This window comes from Phascolarctos cinereus, unplaced genomic scaffold (assembly GCF_003287225.1).
Source record: "Phascolarctos cinereus isolate Bilbo 61053 unplaced genomic scaffold, phaCin_HiC Scaffold_7;HRSCAF=346, whole genome shotgun sequence".
NCBI classification, from domain to species: Eukaryota; Metazoa; Chordata; class Mammalia; order Diprotodontia; family Phascolarctidae; genus Phascolarctos; species Phascolarctos cinereus.
This window is the reverse complement of record NW_027556180.1, coordinates 92,845,909-92,867,532: the sequence shown is the minus strand read 5'-3', so window position 1 is coordinate 92,867,532 and position 21,624 is coordinate 92,845,909. Positions and strand designations below refer to the sequence as shown.

Sequence of the window (21,624 nt, the reverse complement as noted above, 5' to 3'; positions counted from 1 at the left end):
ACATCTTACTCTATATGCTATTTCATTTTGCCTTTGTGCTGATATGGCTTAATGGTGCAAGATTTTAGAACACTGTGGTTGATTCATAATTCCTGTGAGGACCACAGCTCAGAATTTTCTGACCCCTATACAAACAAAATGTCAACCACAACTTATTTCTCTGCACAATATTTCCTGTTTTTAAAAAGGAGAACAGGACTAGGACATAAAACTGATTAAGTGTACCATCTCATAGGACATAAGAGTATTATTATAAAAGCATCACCTCCTTTCACCCAGAAAAAAGACCTTAATATTTCAATTTAAATATATGTTGCTTTCTACAATATTACTTTTAATACTTAAACATCTTACATTAATACTTTATTATTCTGAAACATATCCATTTTTAGCTATCAGTAAACAGGTACAACAAACTATTAAAACTTAACATACCTGAGAGCTCTTCCCATAGTTTCGTAATTCATATCAGGTTTGTTTTTGTGTTTCCCCCATAACTTAGACACAGCCTTAGAATCCACTAGTTTAAAAATTCCTTTTTCCCTCTGGGTCCACTTGATGTATTTGGGACAGGTAGTCTTGTCCTGAAGAAGCGCTAACAAGAACTCCCAAAGATAAATTGTATTTCCTGAAACAAAGGTTTTGTGGGGTTTTTTTTAATTTTTTCCTTTTTTTCCCCTCTAACATCAACAACAACAACAACAACAAAAAAATCTTTCAATAGACAACAATGGCATCATTTTTTTTTAATTAGACTAGGAAAAGCAGTTTAGGATTCTGGTCCCAGTTTGACACTTCTTAGGCACTTGACTTGAGTTATGTCACTTCGTGGTTTAAAATACAGAACTGGACTAAGAAATTTATGGACTTCATCCAGCTCAAAAAAATCTGTAAGTTTACCAAATTGCACTTGAAAGTAACATTCATGTGATGACTTTTCATTAGACTTTCATTAGTAACTCAACAGTTACACTGGCTTAGTATTCAATATAGTTACAGTTGAATTTTAAGATTCTGAGAGATTAATCTTGGAGTGATGACCTCAGAACAGAGCCTTATTTGCTGGCTTTACTTTTATTTTTAATGTGAAAAAGTATCCTACATAAAACATAAAAAACAACTGTTGCAAAATTTACATTTAAACTATGGAAGCTACTCTTACAGTTATAACCTGCCTGGTGACCTGCCTTAACAATCTGCCTCATCTTCAATTTGCTACGTTAGAAATGGACAGATGTGAAGATATTTGTGAAAGTAGTACCAACAACGATATTTACAGGAAAGCATCTCTAATTTGAAAATGCAATTCGTTGAATAGTTCTTCCAAGAGCCCCATCAGTAGGCTGAAGAATAGATTATTCTGATAACAGAGAAAGTTAGACAAATAAGGGATTTCTTTGGCTTTGTATTCCTTGATAGAAAGTGGCAACCTTATCATAAGCATGTGGCAGCATGTCAGGAAAGCTGTTGGACTTACTCCTTCTGTTATTCCAAAAAGCTTTTCAATTCTGAGTGCTGTCTGACGAGTACATATTACAACTAATTTGTAGTACTTACCCTTCCCATCTTTGTTTTTCTTCTTCAAAGATATATTTGGTGTAGTAGCTGGGGAATCTGGTCGAGGTGGTTTAGTTTTTCTCCCTGAAACCAAGCCAATTATACATAAATCCCTTTTCAAAATTCCAAGAAAAAAGGACATATCATTTTCATCTCATCTTTTGATATACTGCATAAAATCTCAGGGTCATCAATTTCTTTCTAAATAGTTCCTGTGATTTAGAATGCACACTGTCTTGGGGTGGGGGGAAAAGGGAGAGATGGGGAGAAAATCTGGAACTCAAAATCTTGTGGAAGTCAATGTTGAAAACTAAAAATTAATTAAGAAATTTAACAATTCAAAAAAATAATTTGTGTTTTTGTCAGAAAAAAATTTACATTCATTTACTATAAAGAAAATAATTTTCACAAAAGTGAACGTAAGAATGGATATGGATGGAATATTTTATAGAGTAAAAACAGCTACTGAACTAGGGAAAGGATCCAATAAAATGATCTTAAATTAAAGTTGCTCAACCTCAGTTTTATCTCCTGCAAAACCTGTAAGATTTATGTTTTTTACTTCAGAACACTGCTAAAAGTTCTTTACTGTACATGTAAAAGTACATATGTTTTCTGATACGTTGACATTTCTCTCTTAGACCTTTATATCAGTTTGGACTCAAAATGAACCAATCCACTTCTGATTTCAACACCACCAGTTTATTCTGTCTACTGTTCATGGAAGTTTCTCAATGGCAGAGAGATTTCAGTTTCAATTTTCCCTTTCCTAATAAGTACCTAATACTTCATCTACATTAATTTAGTAGAAACTCAGAAACTGCTGTGGACTGATCGACACTTCCTAGCATTCCATATGTATTTAACAATCCACAACATTTTTTTCCACTCATCTTTCAATTCACTAGGCATCAACTTGTAGGGTATCCTGACAAATAAATTTGTATCACATTAAAAGCAATGTTGTAGTGGCTGATAAACTAGTTCTGTTTCAGGTCCCTGTTTGAAATCTTGTCTTGCAATATACATACACATAAATATATACATAAATACACACACACACACATACACACACATGTGTGGAATTCCATCAACTAGGAGCAAATGTTTAGGTAAATTTGAAGGAATATTCCCTATAAAGAGTATGGTAAGACCCACCTAAAATAAGACTGTGCCTTGAGATATTTCTACCATGGTAGGTTTTTACAAGGGTGAGTATGGTTCTAATTGGGCAAAGGTCATAAGTATTCATATCATGCAAGTAACAGAAAAGTGTGGAGGTTAGGCCAGGGGGAAAGGAGCAGATGGGCTGTAGAAACCAGGATAACAAAAGTTTTTCTGGGATCAGCTGGGTGGGGGGAAGGGTAGATGAAGGAAATAAGCAGGACAGGAAATATCTCTGTGGCTCTTTCTGAAGAATCCCAGATCCTTTTTTTTCTAAGGTGCTCCAGGAAATGATCTCTCTCAGGTTTTTCAGCAAATACTGTCTCCCACCTCTTTGTTCTCTGGTAGACACTAGGCTCTGAGAATATTTAAATATCTGGATGATAGCCTCACCAAGGGGTAAACAAATACTACCTCCTCTTTCAAAAAATGTAGCTCCACCTCAGGTAATCTGCTCTTTTTTTTCCTTCTGTTTTGTTTTGTTTCCTCTTTCTTGTGGTTCCTCCTATTGGTTCTAATTCTTCCTTAAAACATGACTAATTTGAAAATACGTTTAACAGGAATGTATATGTAGAGACTTTATCAGATTGCATGCTGTCTTGGGGAGAGAGGTAGGGAGAGAGGGGGAGAAAAATTTAAACTCAAAAGTATATGGAAGTGATTGTTGAAAACTAAAAATAAATTAATAAAAAAATTAAATCAAATCAAATTTTAAAAAAAAAAAGAAAGAATACTAATAAATGATGAACAGGCAGACTTCAGAAAAACCTGGAAAGACTTATATGAACCGATGCTGAGTGAAATAAGCAGAACCAAAAGAACACTGTACACGGTAACAGCCACGTTGTACAATGACTGACTTTGATAGACTTAGCTCTTCTCAGCAATGCAAGGATCTAAGACAACTCCAAAAGACTCATGATGGAAAATGCTATCCACATCCAGAGAAAAAACTTTGGAGTCTGAATGCAGATGAAAGCATACTATTTGCTCTCTCCTTTTCTTCTGTTGTTTTGTTTCTTCTTTCTCATGGTTCCGCCCATTAGTTCTAATTCTTCTTTACATCATGACTAATGTGAAAATGTTTAATATGAATGTACATGTAGAGCCTACATCAGATTGCATGCCGTCTTGGGGAGTGGGGAGAAGAGAGGGTGGAAAAAAATTTAAAACTCAAAATCTTATGGAAATGAATGTTGAAAACTAAAAATAAATAAATTATTAAAAAAAAATACTGAGGGCCTCAGTTCAAATTCTGCCTTAGAGTATTTATTTACTCCAGCTGAATCATAAAATTTCACCACATCCTATATGATCATAGGTTTAGAGCCGAAAAGATTTCAGAGGCCAACTAGGGCAGCTCTTTTACTTTAAAAGTGAGGAACCTAAGGCTGGTATTTACTAAGGGGAGGATACATAAAAATAAAATGATTTGTACATTCACTTAGTCATTGCCAATTCTTTCCAACTCTAAATTCTATGGTGGGGAAGCTAGGTAGCCCAGTGAATAGAGCACTGGGCCTTGGGTCAGGAAGATGACTTCCTGAGTTCACATCTGGCCTCAAGACACTCAGTAGCTGTGTGAACCCTGGGCAAGTCACTTAACCCCTTGCCTCAGTTTCTTCATCTGTAAAATGAGCTGGAGAAGGAAATGGCAAACCACTCCAGTATCTTTGCCAAGAAAGCCACAAATGGGGTCACAAAGAGTTGGACATGACTGAAAATGACTCAACAACAACAAAAATGAAAGTCATGAAGAGTCAGTCTGACACGAGTGAAAAACAACTGAACAACATAGACTACAATACAAAAACGCAACCACTCAGCAGAGTTTGACTTTGTTTATTTTCTCCTTGGGTAGATGGTGGGAAGAAAGAAAGAAAATAATGATTCAAACACTGGTGTTAATTGAGTTAATCAAATTATAATACCTAGCTGAGAACTTCCCCCAAAAAAGAAATAGGAATTCCAGGAGGGAGCAGTAATTTTAGGGCATGGAGTACTAGGGAAGACTGAGGAGCACCAGAGGGTAGGAAAAGATTCATAAAAGGGCAGTGAGAGGACTGTGAAGAACCCACTGTTTCACTGGGGCTTTCAATGATGCTATACTCAAACAGTGCAAGGAAATTATGAAAAATCGACTGACTCTCTTTAAAGACAAAAGGTGTTTCAACAGAATATCAAGTGTAACAACAAAGGACTCAGAGAACTCAAAGTGTCCAGGGCAAGCTGCTCATTTACCAGGTCTAACCTTCCAAGAGAAGGCCTCCAGGAGTAAGGATGCCCAGGAGAGGAGAGGGGCCAGGCAAATTCTGTGCTGACTAGAAGACAAAAAAGTAATGAAGTCTATATGCAATGGAACATAACCAAACATCTCCTCATTTTTCAATGCCTTTATGATCTGGCAAGAATACAACAGAGAATAACAGAGAAACTCATTAGTAAAAGCTGAGCATGGTCAGGATGTGTGAGCAAAGGATTCAATTCAGGCAGAAAAAGGAAATGCATAAGGGCCTTTTAATGTCTAAGTGGCAAAACTATAAGGGCTAGGCCAGCCTTTTTAAAGTCTAACAGCACTGTAGGTGAAAGAAAGTAGAAGTTCCATAAGAATAGGCAGAAAAGCTAAGATTGGTTACAAGTGTTAACAGCTGGGTCTAATGGCAGACATACTGTATACTCTGGATATTTTATTTCTTTAAATCTTGCTATTCATTTTCTCTTCGGCACTATATAGTAATTATAATGAACAAATTAAATATTCAGATTTACTTTAATAAAGTATTTTAGTAAGTAAATAGAAAATGAACTATATTGCTAAATAAATATTAAGCCTCAACTAGCCACTCCTGAGGCAAAATCTAAATGTCCACATCATGTCACCTACCCTAATTCCAGACAGCACTCAAGGGACATTAATTAGCCTTCAGAGGATATTCCTTGAATACACATCATTAAGTCAGAGTCAAAGATATGCTTTACCCACTTCACAATTTTACCTAAAATTACAGAATTCCTAATTGGAAGGGAGATCACCTAGCTCAACTACTACCTGAAGGGCGAGTTCCTTCTACAATACCCCTGAGAAATGATCCTCCAACTTCTGCTTGAATTCTTCCCATCCTGCCAGAGATCAGAGCATCTTTTTCAGGGAACCTCAAGAGAGCTACCAAGAGCTCAGGTGGAAGAAAAACTCCATAGCTCATTTTGCTCCTCCAGGGACCTAGGATAACCTTGTGAGCCAACTTCTCTAGTTCTGGGACATAAGCCTCCTGCCTAGTGAGGAATCTGGCTGACTACTTCCTGGAATAGAGAACAGAGATTGCCTTTCCTCCCTAAATCATCTACCAGACTCCATCTGAGAAGTTCCTTCTTATCTCTTCACTTTTCCTTAGATGCCCCAGTGAAGCGGTTGCACAGTAAATTGGACAGAAATATGGCAAAGTTTCACAGCAATGCAACTAAGGATTAACTTAAACATTTAAACATCACTAAGTAAACAAGGCAAAAAAGATATATTAGGTACATATCTCTGTGTACCCTCATAATTTAAAGAGAACAGCTTAAATAATCCTGAAGATGTTATTTAAGAAGCTAGATGGTGTGGGTGTGTGTGTGTGTGTGTGTGTGTGTGTGTGTGTGTGTGGTTTCAAAGATTATACAAAGACTGATACTTTCATCATTCTATCAGACATTTAATATTTTCTTTTTCTCTAGTCTTTTTTTTCTTTCTTTTTTTCCCTCATCACTTTTACTTGTTTTTAAAATCATTTTTTGGCTCTCTTTTTTTTAATCTCTTGCTTTAGTTCTTGAATTAGAATTCCTATTAGGCTTTACTAAATCTGCATTTTTCTTTGAGGCTTTATTTATAGATGTTCTGGAGTCATTCTCTTTTTCTAGGTTTGTGTTTTGAGCTTCCTCTACCACCATAGTAACTCTTTATATTCAGAGTTTTTTTGGTTTGTTTGCTCATCCTCACAGCGCACTTCTTGACTTTGGACTTTGTATTTAGATGGGCTCTATTTACTACTGAGGGGTGCAGAGATAGGGGTTGAAGAGGGTTGTCTAGTCTAAGTTTCTGCTACTTTCACAACTCAGTCTGGAGGCCTAGAAATTTTTGTTCCTTCCAAAGTGGTGTGATCCCCAGGTCCTGACCCAGGCCTAGGTTTGCTGGCTTTATGTGGTTGAGTTTCAGCAGAAAGTTGCTGGACTCAGTCACTATTAGCCCAGTGGGAGGTTCTGCAGGTTAAGAGCAACTGAACTGCTGGCTCCCCTTTGGTCTCTTGCCCTTGGTTATTCCAGTACAGCCTTGGTGCTGGGCCAAAAGTTGGAACTGAGTCACTGCTCTGCTCCTGGATTCAAAGCCACATAGCTACATTATTGGAACTTGTTTTGTGCTCAGTACTCGGCTAGGACCCTGCAGCCCTCTCTGTGCTGGATCGGTGACCGAAAAGTAGGTGATGAGTGCAGATCGTACTTGTTTACTAGTTCAGGGGTTCCCTGAGATCTCGATCTCGATCTCTATCTATAATGTTTGCTCCTGTCTTACTATTGTTGCCACCATTGTTGCTGCTACCATACTACACTGCTGGCCAACACCCAGCCCAGCGGACCTCTCTATCTTCCTAAGCTGCCCTGAGTTGGAAAAAATGATTGCCTGACTTTTTCTTGGCTTTCCTAATCAGAATTTAGTCTGGCACGTTTTCTAAGTTGTTGTGGAGGAAGTGTGTTGCCTCTATCATTCTAGAGATCAACAATTAGATGTGACAATCATTTGATAATATTAAAGATAACAGCAGTTATTAATGAGAGTAAGAAGGCAACATTTCCATTGTCACTATGATAGTTTGAATCAGTTAATTCCAATATTTGTTTCCTGGTAAGCATGATGTAGTTGATTGAGTGCTAGGCTTGGAATCAGGAAGACTTGGGATCACCTCTTGCCTCTAACACTATGGGCTTTGTCAGAGGGAGGTAAGGGAAAAAGAATGTGCCCAGTGGATCATACTACCATCACTACCTCAGCTTCCACCTCCCTTCATATCCTGGTGGCAGCATCCCAGGACTCAATAATACTAGGGAATGCAGTCCCACAACACCCTTCCCCACCATCACCACCAGTCCCTGCTTCCAGCCTTCATCTAGGGAGTCAAGACTTATGAAGAAGGGGCACACTATTACTCCACCAACAATTATCACCAATGGGCAGATACCCCTAGAAAGAACTCCAAGAGCCCAGGAAGAGTAGTGTCCCCAGACCACTAGTCTTTCTCCCAATATAGCAACCTTGCAGCCATCATTTGGGGGAGTAAACTGTAGAGAAAAGGTACTCGATCCCCACAACCCCCAACTGAAAGCCAATTACCAGAAGTATGACAGGCAAGCCAACCTAGCTGAAGCAGCAAAGACATCTTGAAGGATCAACAAGAGGTGTACTGCACGTGCCAAGAGAATCAAACCAATGCCATCAACTCTACAATCACTTTCCCCCTGGACTCTAAGACAGCTCTGAAATCGGAGTCCAAGAGCCCAGATTACCTCCCAGATTACCAGTGTGTTTGAGCCCAACCATCATCAACCCTTATGGAGAAGGGTCCCACCTTCCCAGCCATCACCAAAACTCACTTTTATTAAAGTCATATTATTTTTCCTTTGATTTTTATGAAACATGGAGGAGAGGCAGATATATAAGGGAATTTAGCAGGTATCCCTCCAACCACTGCTTTTTTTTTTAAGTTGGCTTACAGAACAAATGAAAATCTGTTATATCTCAGTTTTAGGAGATTTTAAAACAGCCAACACTAGAGAGATAAAGAAGAAAGACAGGGGTGGGGGGAGCATGTTACTGAGCAAGAAAACATTTTGCTCAGAAGTATGGGTGCAACAAAGTTGAAAAAGGAGACAAGCGGCAGAATGGACCTAATCTGAGTGGAATATTTTGATGAAACACTGGTCAACCTCTAGGATTCTCTTACATGGATGCCAATAAAATAAAAGGCATCATCTAAGGGAGAGGATGTAATAATGGAATAGTATGAAAACCACAGGAACTATTTAAAAATAATCTTTGCTAGCATTAAGAAAGGCAAACTTGATAGCATTATCACAGAAAAGGCTAACAATGAACAAGCCTTGTAATGCTGCCTTATGTATTACAAAAAGGAGATGTCTCTTATAAGATATGCTTTAAAAAAAATGCACCATATATCTTTCAGTTTCTCTTTATGTAGATTAAGTAGGTTTATGTTTATACCAGTATGCTTATGGTTCCTGTGTTTTGGTTCATAATTCCACCCAAAACTAACATACTTTTCTTCTTCTTTTAAAAGATTTGATTAAGTTTGACATTCAATTGGTCGGGTACAACTTTTTTTAATGAAGGTAGTCATCTCTACCTCCATAAGATTTTAGTGTGACTTAATAAATTATGGGAAAAGCCTACTCAGTAGCTTGGTATAACTTTAACCTGTGGTGTGCTCTGAAAAAAAGTTGCTGTTGACATTCAAAATCTTATTTAACAGCATGCCTCAACTAGCAAAAGGCAACGGCTGCAGCAGGTCCACTGAGTGTAAAAATTCTCTAATTTTCCATATGGTAAACAACAGATTAGTTATAATTCTTCCATTAAAACTTTGATCTAATTTTTTTTCAATTACTGAGAAGCATTTTGTTGTAATTTGTCTTTAAAATTAAGATGCACCATCAGCACAAAGCTTGAAATGATGTGATTATAAGGCTCAATTCAACAATTAGATACTCTTAAGAATAAAAGAAACCTTAAAAATATTTTACATTAAAATGCATTACCAAGTCTGATAATTGTTCTCCAAAGAGAAAAGCTCAAGAAATTAAGAATGAAAATCATTGGAATCAAAAACTTATATAAGGCCATTTCCAACAAAGAAAGCCAAAGACAATGACTAACTGTCCACAGCTTCTCTAAGAGAAGACTCCAAAGCCAAGAAGTGATATTGCTGGATTACTAACTCAAACAGGGATTGAGTTACCCTAACATGTTGGTACCAGCACAAGACTAATGAATAAAAGGAAAAAAAAATTCACATTTCTTTTAGTTTCTGGAACCTGACTTCTGAGCTAATGTAAGGAAGAATTTAAAGTGAAGTAATGAAGTATATAACGCCACAACAAAAACAAGCTGTCAAAATGATTGAACCTCACCTTTCTTTCTCTTAGGTTGTTCTGGTATTGTAGCTTCTGGGGATTCCACATAGGTATCTGGAATCTGATGTGCTTCCATCACTTCAGGAATCCCATCCAAGGTGACAGAGACATGGGTAATGGGTGCAACGACAATCTCATCCTCAGATGAAGCAAATATATTAGCTAAGGGAAACAAAGTTATAATTACCTCTAATGAAAATAAAGGCCAGAGGCAGCTAGGTAACAGTGGATAGAGCACTGACCCAGAAGTCAAGAGGACCTGAGTTCAAATGCGGTCTCAGACCAAACAACACTTACTAGGTGAGTGACCCTGGGGGCAAGTCACTTAACCCCAATTGCCAAAAAAAAAAAAAAAGAAAAGAAAAGAAAGAAAGGCCAATAATTTTTATTTCCATAGGAAAAACTAACTGGAGTGGGGAAAAAAAAACTAATTACCAACTTAACTTTCCAAACTTCACTAACATCCTTGCAGGAATGCCTTAAGTACATAATAAAGCATGGCAAAAATGATGCAATAAAGTTAAAACAGAATGTTATAAGCAGAATTTGGATATATTCTCATATATGGAATATTACCTATATAGTGTTAGCTGTTTATAAAAATTACTACCAAACCTTCAAGAATTATGTCCATATAAACCTGTATTTTAAAAAATTCAGCTAAAATAAGAATTTTGTATCATTTTTATATTGGAGACTTCATTTCAAAAATTACGATAAACCTTTCTCAACAAAAAACAAACACTATACATGCAAAACACTGTCCTAGATAAATTTAATATATGTTAAGAGGGGTACCACAATTAACACTGTATTGTTCTAGGAAGTGTCACCAAAGACAGGATATTTAGAGGAGAAAGAGAAGCAGGAATAAGCAATTAACAAAAAAAAAAGAGTGAATATTTCTGCTTTTATTTAGAAATAAAACAGATATTTATCTAGCACATGATATGTGTAGGGAAGACATCATGCTAGATGAGAAGGATACAGTTAATTCACTCAAGTAACTTAAAATTCTGCTACAGACAAATACTTTTTACTAAGAATACACAAACTCTTATATGAATTATTTGAAAAACTTACACATTCTTTTTTCATCCAGCATTGGGCCTGGGGAGTCCATATTGAGGAGGGCCTCAGCAGCTTCAATCGTTTCAATAGTTTCATCTCCATTATGGCAGGAGGCTTCAACTACAAGACAGATAAAGAAGTTAGGTAAAACTGGCTTCAGATCATTCTTACCCTATAAAATTTTATAGGATGCTTATTTCTCATATGTCTTATTTCCATAAAGGAATATATTTTACTCTTCTTTAACTTAAGCCTTATGTTGGAATTATACATCTACCCTAGCGGTCTCCAAGCTATTCTGATCACAAATCACAATCATGGAACCCACCCTTCCAAAACCACAAGGTTGCAGACATTACAGTCACTCACCGGTAAGAGTGATATCATCATCATCAATAATTTCTTCCTCAGCAACATCCAGTGAACTCTCAGTAATCATATCACTAGGCTCATCCACACAGGCTAGACCAGCATACCCATTGAGGATATCTGCACCAGGAACATGTTCCACAATAACAGCTGGGAAAATGGCAGGATCACCAAGCTAAAACAGAAAAGAATAATCCTTTTAGAAAAGAATTAACAATGATTAATTCTAATTTTGCTAAATAAAAGTTAAAAGAACACTTTAAAAGCAAAGATCAATTTAGTTCTAATGTTATCAGCCTACACACTATTCTAACAACACTCCCTTCTAGTAAATCAGTCAATAAACCCTTACTGAGTGCCTACTGTGTGCCAGGCAGAACTGTACTAAGCACAGGGGATGGAGTGTACAAAGAAAAGCAAGACAGTCCCTGCTCCCAAAGAGCTCACCATCTAATGGGAGAGTCAACATCCAAACAGCTACAGATACACTACACACAGGATAAAATGGAAAAAATCAACAAAGGGAAGGCACTAGAATTAAGGGAGATCAGAAAAGGTTTCCTATAGAAGGTGAGATGAAGCTGAGACTTTAAGGAAGCCAGGAGGTGGAAATGAGGAGAGAGAACATTCCAGGCATGTGAACAATTGTATTCCAGGCATGGGGACAGGCAGGGAAAATGCCCCCAGGTTGAGACATGGAATGTCTTGTTTGAGGAACAAAAAGGAGGTAGGAATCACTGGATCTAAGAGTAAGTGTTGGGGGCGGAGAGGGAAAGAGTAGGGAGGAATGTAAAGTATAAGAAGACTGGAAAGGGGAAAGGTCAGACTACGAAGGGGTTTGAAACAGAGGATTTCGTATTTGATTCCGGAGGTGATAGGGGCCCACTGGAATTTATTGAAGGGAGGAGTCAGACCTAAGCTTTAGGAAGACCAGTTTGGCAGCTGAATAGAGGAGCTACAATAGCGAAAGGCTTATGTCTGGGAGACTAACAGCAGGCTAGTGTAATAGTCCAGGCATGAGGTAGTTAGGGCCTGTATTACGGGGATGGGAATATCAAGAGGAGAGAAGGAAGCTTATATGAAAAATGTTTGAAAGGTAAAATCAACAAGACTTGGCCACAAACCAGATACAGGGGGTGAGAGAAGGTGAGGAGTCACAAATGGTAACCAGGTTGTGAGCCTGAGAGAATGGCAGTACCCTTGGCCAAGAACAGGGAAGTTTAGAGGAAAAGAAGGTTTGAGGGAAAAGATAATGAACTCTATTTTGGATTGGTTAAGCACAAGATGTCTGCAAATGATCTAGTTTGAGACATCCAAAAGGCATTTGAAGATGTCAGAATGGAGGTCAGAAGAGAAGTTCAGGCTGGACAAACAGATCTAAGAATCATCCACATAGAGATGATAACTGATGAGAGCTGATGAAAAGAGAAGAAGGCCCAGCATGGAGGTCAAACAATAGACTGTGATCAGATAACAGAATTCCAGAGTTAATGTGAACATGGAAGTGTTGCATTTGTGGGTGATGGCAAGATGAAGGGCAAGTCTTTGTGTATGGCTAAGGTGGGGTAGAAAGGTAGAGTCATGTGAAATGAGTAAGGTGAGGAACATTTATTAGGGCAGCTAGGTGGTACAGTGGATAGAGCTATGGCCTTGAAGTCAGGAGGAGTTCAAATCTGGCCTCAAACCATTAACACTTACTAGCTATGTGACCCTAGGTAAGACACTTAACCCTGATTGCCTCACCAAAAGGCAAAAAAAAGAAATAATAATAAAAAAGAAGAAATAAGGGTGTTTGAGAGGATACCAATATGAGTATTTAAGCCCCCTAGTGTAACAGCAGGTGTGAAGGACTTAAGCCCAGCACTGGACTCACTGAAGGAAGGAGAATGTGCTGGAGGAGGGTAAACAATAACTGCCAGAATCTTGATTGAACAATAGATACAGATTTAGTGAACCTCAAAGGAGGAAAGATTACTGAGGAAGGGTGCTAGTGGTGACCTTAGAAGTGGCTATGGGGAGCAAAATTATTCCAACTCCCTCACCCCAATCAATGAATCGGAGAATGAATAAAAGTGCAACCAGGGAAGGAAAGGGTGCTTAAGAAGGTTCAGGAGGGAGCAGTGAGAGAACTAGCACCTTCTAGTTCTTAATTCTATGAAAATGTATTTACCTAAAGTTTTGTCAAATAGAAAGGGAGAAGACTGTTCACATGTATGTTTCAAGGTAGATACAATATGAAATAACAGAAAGAAGAAAATACAAAGCATGCTAGAAATTCCAAAGATTCAACATTCAAGAAAGAAGTCAGAAATGAAGCTCACCATCTTCCATGTTTGTAAGCAAATAAGATGGATGAATTAGAAATACTAATGCAAGGAAAAAAAATTGACCTTCCAGGTATACTTGAACATGGCTCTGAAAGGATATACCTTATTTAAAAATAACAAAATACATAAAGGTGGGGTAAGGCAGAATAGCACTGTACATTTTAAAGCAATTTTAATCTACTTCCATTCAAGTAAGGAATTCTAGGAACAGGGACAGAGGAAGATATGGGGGAGGGAGGAGAAAAGAGAGAGGTATGAGTGAGTGAAAAAGCATTTATTAAATAGCCAAAATGTGTCAAGCATGTACCAAGCATGGCACTAAAGGTCTGGGGATATAAACAGACAACTGAGATAATCCCTGCTCTTTCAAGAAGTTCACAATCTATTTAGGGTGACAACACAATATAGGAAGGTTTATCTACTGATCCACAGGAAAGTTCAATAGGGTTCAGACCCAGAGCAAACCCATGGTCCTTAGCATCCAGTTGCAGGGTAAAGAACCAGTAATCTGGAGGAAGCTGTTTGGAGGACACAACAGGAGGGCAGATGGGTAATTTTCAGGAGTCTGGAAAGGGCAAGGAAGATGGTACAGTCTGGTGGTCCTTAAAAAGAGCAGTGGTAGCCTGGTGGTCCTCCACATTGCTTGAAGGATTTAGTTGGTTAATTCCCTGTTCATTGAAACAATGTAAGCAGCCATATCTGCCCCATCCAAGCGAGGGGAGAGGTTGCAGACCTGAGGGTTGGAATAGGGCTGACACTCTGGGCTCCTTCCAGCAGGTATCTGTATGAGAGATTGGTTTTCTCTTGGAAAATGCAAAAGGGAAGGAGAGGTATATTGGCAAGAAGGGGACATTTCGGTGAGAGCTGAGAAGGTGGCAAGGGTGATGGATAGCTTGTGTGTAAAGATTAACTGAGGCAGACATATAAACTATGTTGCCATCAAAGGATACTATAAGAGCACCTGAAAAGAATGAGGAAATAGATGAGTTTAAGAAACATGTCACAAGCCTGACACAGGGTCATGATATAGTGGAATATAAAAATGACAGTAATAATAAAAACTACTAAATATTATGGAGCCCTTAAATGTTTGCAAAGCACACAATATCCCATTTGATCCTAAGAAGTAGGTCTTATTGTTAACCGCAATAGGAGAAGCAATGATAGAGGGCATCAATTATCCAGACATCTTCTGGAGTTCTCTTCTTATCTACCAAAAGGTGAGCAGCTAATATTATCTTGGCTTGCCTTAATTAAATTTTCATCCTTCAAAAACTAAAGGAAGTACGGAAGGGAAGTTATATTCTAGAATTGATCCTCACCAATACAGATGAACCTTGGGAGGAAGAGAAGATTCTTAGAATTTGCAATGAGATAAGCAGGAATGCTAAGTTAGGTGTATCCTAGACATTGGGAGAAGAGATTCCAAAGGCTTCAGAAGACATGAACACAGAAGGGACAAGAAGAGCTCAGTAATGAAATTCTGAAGACACAAAGAAACAGTTCAAAAAAATACTCCAAGAGGAAGCTTGAACGTCAAGAGACCTATATGAATACATAAGCTATTGACTGGCCAATTTAGACTTTTAAAAGATACACATAAAAGAAGGAATCAGGGGAAGGCAATGCAGAAAGATTACAAAGGTATGGCATAGTGTAGACAGCTAAAATTAAGAATGAGTTAAGGGTGGAAAGTCACGATAGAGACAACCAGACAGAACTTCCTCCAGACTTGTTACTGAAGCAGTCTAGGGAACTCCCAGTGTGGAAACTCCTTCCACTGATGCAGATCAGCAACTCATCAATAACCTGGTGAAGATGCTTGAGGCACTGAGGAGTTAAGTGACTCAACCAGAGTTACAAAGCTAGTGCTAATAATCCACTTCTATCAAGGTGCCTCTTTTGTGGGAAAAAGAAAAGGACTAGAAAAATAGATAAGGTCTTAAATTGGAGGTAGATGGGATGATAACAGATCTAAGAGAGAATACAAAACTACCCAAATCTTATTTTGCTTTTGTTGTTTTGTTTGGTTTTTTTGGTAGAGAATAACTCTTGTATCAGAGTAGACCAAGCAAATGCCTCACATGGCAGTGAAACTCAAGATAAGTAGGAAGATAAGAGTACTTGGGAAAGCTTAAATCACCAAACATCCCAAGATACTAAAAGAATTAGAAGGCAGAACTGCTGAAGTACCACCAGTGATCTTTAAAGAATATGAAGAATAAAACAGGTAGATACCACAGGGTTAGATAAAAAACAATATCTCTGGGTTTTTTGGGTTTTGTTTTTTAAATGAGAAAAAAAGAAGCCTTAAAAAAGGCCTGTGAACATGACTAATTCCTAGAAAGAAATGTTATGATATATAGTCAAAGAAACAGTTAACAAACATTTTAAAAAGGAAGCAATAAATACAAAGAGCCAATATGACTTCAAGAACAGTGACAAATTTAACTTCATTTCATTTTTTATAAAATTGCTAGTCAAGTAAAACAAGAGAATGCTATAATTTACCTGAGTTTTAGCAATACATTTGACCTCAGTTGTGTCCTAGAAAGTTTCTTCCTAATTTCTTCATGCTATTCTTTCAGACAAGAATAAAAGATTTGTACAGTTAGATAAACTGGGACCTAACTGAAGGGACAAAGGTATGGTATCGTGTGGAGTTAGTAGAAGAGATAATAATATTAATGGCTCATTGCACTGAATGGTCATGTGGAAGATCCCCAGGAATCTATCCCTAGAATTTTGCTGTTCAGTCCTTTTTTTTAACCATGACTTGGGTAAAGGCAATGATGAACTTCTTATTGAATATGGCAATGACACAATGCTAAAAAGAATTAGCTAGGGGCAGTTAGGTGGCACAATGGCTAGAGTACGAGCCCTGAAGTCAGGAGGACCTGAGTTCCAATCCAGTCTTAGACCAGACAGTTGACACTAGCTGTGTGACCCTGGGCAAGTCATTTAACCCCAACTGCCTCACTGGGGGGGGGGGGAGAGACAGACAGACAGACAGACAGACAGAGACAGTCCAGCTACTAGTATTATTGGAGAGTACCCAGGCTTAATCCGGTCACATTTGAAATACTGTGTTCTGCTCTGAATGCCACATCTGAGGAAAGACACTTGTTAAAATGGAGGACCCCCAAGATGGTAAAGAGCCTTGAGATCATGGCACATCAGAAAGGGGATTATCTATTTAAGATGAATTGGGATTTATTAGCTGTCTTCAACAACTTCAAGGCTTTTCATCTGGAGAATCCAACTTGGCCTGCTTGGCCCAAGAGGGAATGAGAGCTGGATGATACAGTGTGAGTTTTGACTCGACTAAAGAAAAACTTCTTAAAAACACTATGAAAAAATCAAACACCCAGCCTCTGGAGATGGCAGAAGTCTTGAAGCAAAGGCTGGATTAGGCAGGCAAAGTTAGCTAGAATTGTTAGGTATATCATAAAAGAAATTCTTATTCAGGGTTGGCACAAAGGCCTCCAAAGTCCCTCCAGCTATGAGATTGTGCAGTTCTGTGAATTCTACTGAGAGTTACATTTGAGTGCAGTTTATACTTGGCTGTCATTAACAAGTAGCAAGGAAGAAAAGTTAAAGATGCCGATTTCTAGTCTATGACATTAATTAACTTCTTTTATTGCACAGAAGAGAATTCAGATCCACAGCTCAAACCTAGAAATTATCCCAGTCCAAGGCTCTTCACACTATATTATAGTGTCTCCCTGGTAAAAAGGTAGTTTTCTTCTTTAAAAATAAGAAAATAGAAATGCTTTTTAACCTTATAGCATGCATTCAATTATTCATTCTTTTTGTCAGAAAAGTGGTTAAGAGGCAGGAAAGCTCATCATACCCTCTTCATCATTATTTACAATTCCAACAAAATTTAGGCTCTTTAAATTAGCATGCATAGTACTGACAAGACCAGATTTTGCACTTAGGTTTGAGGTGAGCTATCATTACAATCTAAGAATATTTATGAAAAAGCTGTCTTGCTATCTTATCTTTTCTGGCCTAGGTAGAAGAAAGAAAAGAACAAAATGAGTCTCCTCTTTCTATCCCATCTTTCCCAGGGCCCCTTCTCTTTGAGGCTTCCATCATCAGTTTTGTCCTATTGTAACAGAGGTCCATCTAGGGACAGGATAACTAAAATTGCCCTTATCTGAGTCACTCATTCCTTTCCTTTTTCTTCCTGTGCATCCCCTTCTGAGATTTCAGGGAAGTAAAGATAAGTATTCCAGTATTTGTCCTGCGACCATGAACCAGAATTGCCAGCAACTATCCAGTACCTGAACCTACAGATACAGAAATGATTACTCTTGCCTAAATTCAGTTAATTTCCAAATGTGTATATATACAATAAACTAGAAAGAAGGCCACTTTCATGTAACAAGATCCCAAAACTAGAATCTCTTCTATAATATTTAGTGTATTTTAACAAATTTGGGGAAAGATAAACGTTCCAACTACTGCTCTGGAGGCCATTTTAAATTGAAACATGGCCTGTACCCGAAATGATCAGAAACTCAAAGAAACCTGTAAATCTCATAACTAAAAAGAATTTTTAAAGTATCATACACCACAACATATAAGCAAAGAATACTAGGCTTAGAGTGGGAAACTCGAGTTCAAGATTTGGCTCAACCCCATACCAGTTTCAACTTCTTCATCTGTAAAATGGGAATGATAACATTTGCCTCACCTATCACAGGGCTATCAAAATAAAAATGCCTTGTAAGTCACAGGGTGCAATATCAATGTGATTTTTTGAGGCACCTAAGGCAGGCCACTTGTGTGACTTATCAGAGCATGGAAAGTCAGTCCACCCCTCCACTGGTTTAGATAAAGAACTCTTCAGAAACCTACAGATAAGAGTTTCCTGGGGCACTAAGAGACTAAGTGATTTGCCCATGGTCTTATGGTAAGGACTTGAACCCAGGTTTTCCTGGTTCCAAGGCCTGACCTATACTCATCACACCATGCAGCCTCTTTAATTATTAATATCTTATTTTATAAATTTGAGAGTGGAAAATTTTCTTGTAGAGTTCTCTCACTATAAAGTACCTGAAAATGATAAAAATAACCCTGGACTGAATTTTAGATTGTGAGCTCCTTGAGGGCAGGGACTATCTTTTGCTCCTTTTTGTAGCCCAGTGTTCAGCAGTGTACCTGGCACATGACAGGCACTTAATGTTTACTGGCTGACTTACTGAATTTATTGTAAAGACTATTAAAAAAAGTTTTTTGAGTGAGCAGAACCAAGAGGACTTTGTACACAATAAGAGCCACGTTATGCAATGACTAAGAATGTTAAACTGAACCCTTCTCAGCATTATGAGGATCTAAGACATCTCCAGAGGCCTCAGGATGGAAAATGCTGTCCACATCCAAAGAAAGAACTATGGAAGTTGAATCGCTATCACTTATTTTTACCTTCTGCTGAGTTTTGTTTCATCTTTCTGATGGCTCCTCCTATTGGTTTTAGTTTTTACTTACAACTTCATTAATGTGAAAATATGTTTAATGGGGATATAAATGTAAAGCCTACATCAGATTGTGCGCCGTCTTGGGGCAGGTGGGGGGGGCAGAAAAATTTTCAACTCAAAAGCATATGGAAGTGATTGTTGATAAATCAAAATAAATTAATAAAATTTTTTAAAAAAGAAAAACTTTTTTTGAAAGTTACATAGCTCCATGCAAATGCTTTCTTAGGCCTAGAATAACAAAGACATGGACAAGCTCTTTTCTCCTTTAAGTAACAACTTAAAGGTCCTATCACAGATTTTCCTGATTCTTATCACTTCTGCTTTTGCTTACTGTCAAGAAAATAGCTGTCCCATTGATGGCTAATGGCACTATCTGTTTCCTCAGCTCAGGACAAGAAAGAAGCCTGAAGACAGTGTATCTTCTTGGCTGACACACAAAGGAACTGTTTTCCACATAAGGACAGGGTCTAGACCTGTGATTTCACTGGTATAGGAAGTTCCCTCTACCAACGCAGGCTGTCACCTTATTTGCTACTCACAGAGTGAGTTAGTATAAATAAAACATGGCTGGTAACTTAACTAAAAAAAATTTTTTTTCGCCAACCATAAGATGATTTCCTCACCTGATTCAAAAGTGCTTTCCTGAGTGCAGCAAATATTCTTCATCCTCCTTAACCTCATTGTAGCTTCTGACAGTTTTCACCCTTTCTTCCTTAACTCTCTTCTCTCCTGGTTTTCCTTCTATCTATCTGCCCACTCCTTCTGTCTCTTTCATAGGATCCTCATCTAGATCATGCCCTCTAACCACAGGTTTCCTCAAAGTCCTATCGCGTGCTCTCTACTTCCTCCATAGAATTTCACTGTGTGATCTCATCAGCTCCCAAGGATTTAATTACCATCTCTATGCCAATGATTCTCAAATCTACCTTTCCTGCCTCCAACTCTCTGCAACCTCTAATATTATATCTCCAACTGCCTTTCAGACGTCTCAAACTACATGTTCAGTAGACATCTTAAACTTAATATGTCCAAAACTGAACTCATTTTCTTCCCCCCCCACCCACCCAAACCCTCCTTCCCCCTATCTTCCCTATTACTTTCCGTAGAAGACAACACTGCTCTCAGTTCCTCAGGCTTGCAACACAGGAGTCATCCTGAAATCCTCATTATCTCTCACCCCCCATATCCAAGCTGGAGCCTGTCAATTTCACCATCTCTCAAATAACTCCCTTCTCTCCTCTGACCCTGCCTCTCTACTCTCGTATAAGCTCAAGCCTGGACTACTGCAGTAGCCTGCCTCAAGTCACCCTTCATTTTAGCTACTAAAGTGATTTTCTTAAAGTACAAGTCTGATCATGTCAGCCCCTACTCAATAAACTCTATTGGCTCCCTATTGCCTCCAAGAACAAATACAAAAGGCCCTCTTGGCATTCAAAGCCCTCCATTACCTTAGTCCCCTCCTACCTTTCCAGTCTTCTTACACCTTACCACTAAACACATACCCTTCAATCCAGTGACCCTGGCCTCCTGGCCAAGACCCTCCATCTCCTGGCTCTGGGCATTTTTCTCTAGTATCCTCCATGCCTGGAACTCTCTCCACTCCTCTGCTCTGATTACTGACCTCCTTGGCTTCCTTTAAGTCCCAACTAAAATCCCACTTTCTACAAGAAGCCTTCCCTAACCCTTCTTAATTCCAGTACCTTCCCTCTGTTAATTATTTCCCATTTATCTTTGCTTCGAAATATGTGTTTGCATGTTGTCTCCCTCATTAGATTGTGAGCTCCTTGAAAGCAAGGACTGTTTTTTGACTCTTTTTGTATTCCCAGTACTTAGCATAATGCCTGGTACATGGTAGACACTTAATGTTTACTGATTGATTCCTTTTTTTTTTTTTACTTTTACTTCCCACAGGGCTGACACACAGTAGAAGCTTCTAAAGTTCTTGCTAGGTGTAAATCTAAACAGTCAGTCGTCCCTTCTACATCTCTGCAGTTAGGGGTGCTGTAATCTGGAAAAATCTGAGTAAAAATTTTTGGCCCTACCTTTGTACCAGAGAAGTCTGAATTTTTTTCTTTTTCTTTCATGGGGTGTTTACCTTACATAAAATTTGGGTTAAGTATTTAGTCAAAGGCTCTGTGTTGCCTGCAGCTTCTGCAAAGCTCCCCAAAAATTCCCATTTAATTTATTATGCCGACAAGTGACAGTTATAATGGGGAAAGTTGTGATGTGGAAGGGATAAGTGTAATCCTATGATTATCTGTGTTCTCTCTGGACTTAATTTTCCTCATCCATGAAATGAGGAGGTTGGAATTAAATGGAGACTGTAAGGTCCCTTTTTCAGCTTTAAATCCTATGACATTAAATTCTGATACAAACAACAGATAATGCCACAATTAGATCAGCTTCTTTGCAGTACAATGGAAGGGGGGGGGTTGGGGGTTTTTTGTTTGTTGGTTGGGGTTTTTTTTGTT

The 21,624-nt window shown here is 38.3% G+C and overlaps 1 protein-coding gene across 1 annotated transcript in view; it reads right to left on the bottom strand.

The window, feature by feature from the left end:
• ELF1 (E74 like ETS transcription factor 1) overlaps positions 1-21,624 on the bottom strand; it is a 92,736-nt gene that overhangs the window by 12,564 nt on the left and 58,548 nt on the right. The window contains 5 exon segments of the mRNA XM_078147631.1: positions 436-628; positions 1,558-1,641; positions 9,898-10,062; positions 10,984-11,091; positions 11,341-11,515. Coding sequence (XP_078003757.1) covers positions 436-628; positions 1,558-1,641; positions 9,898-10,062; positions 10,984-11,091; positions 11,341-11,515 — 725 coding nt within the window.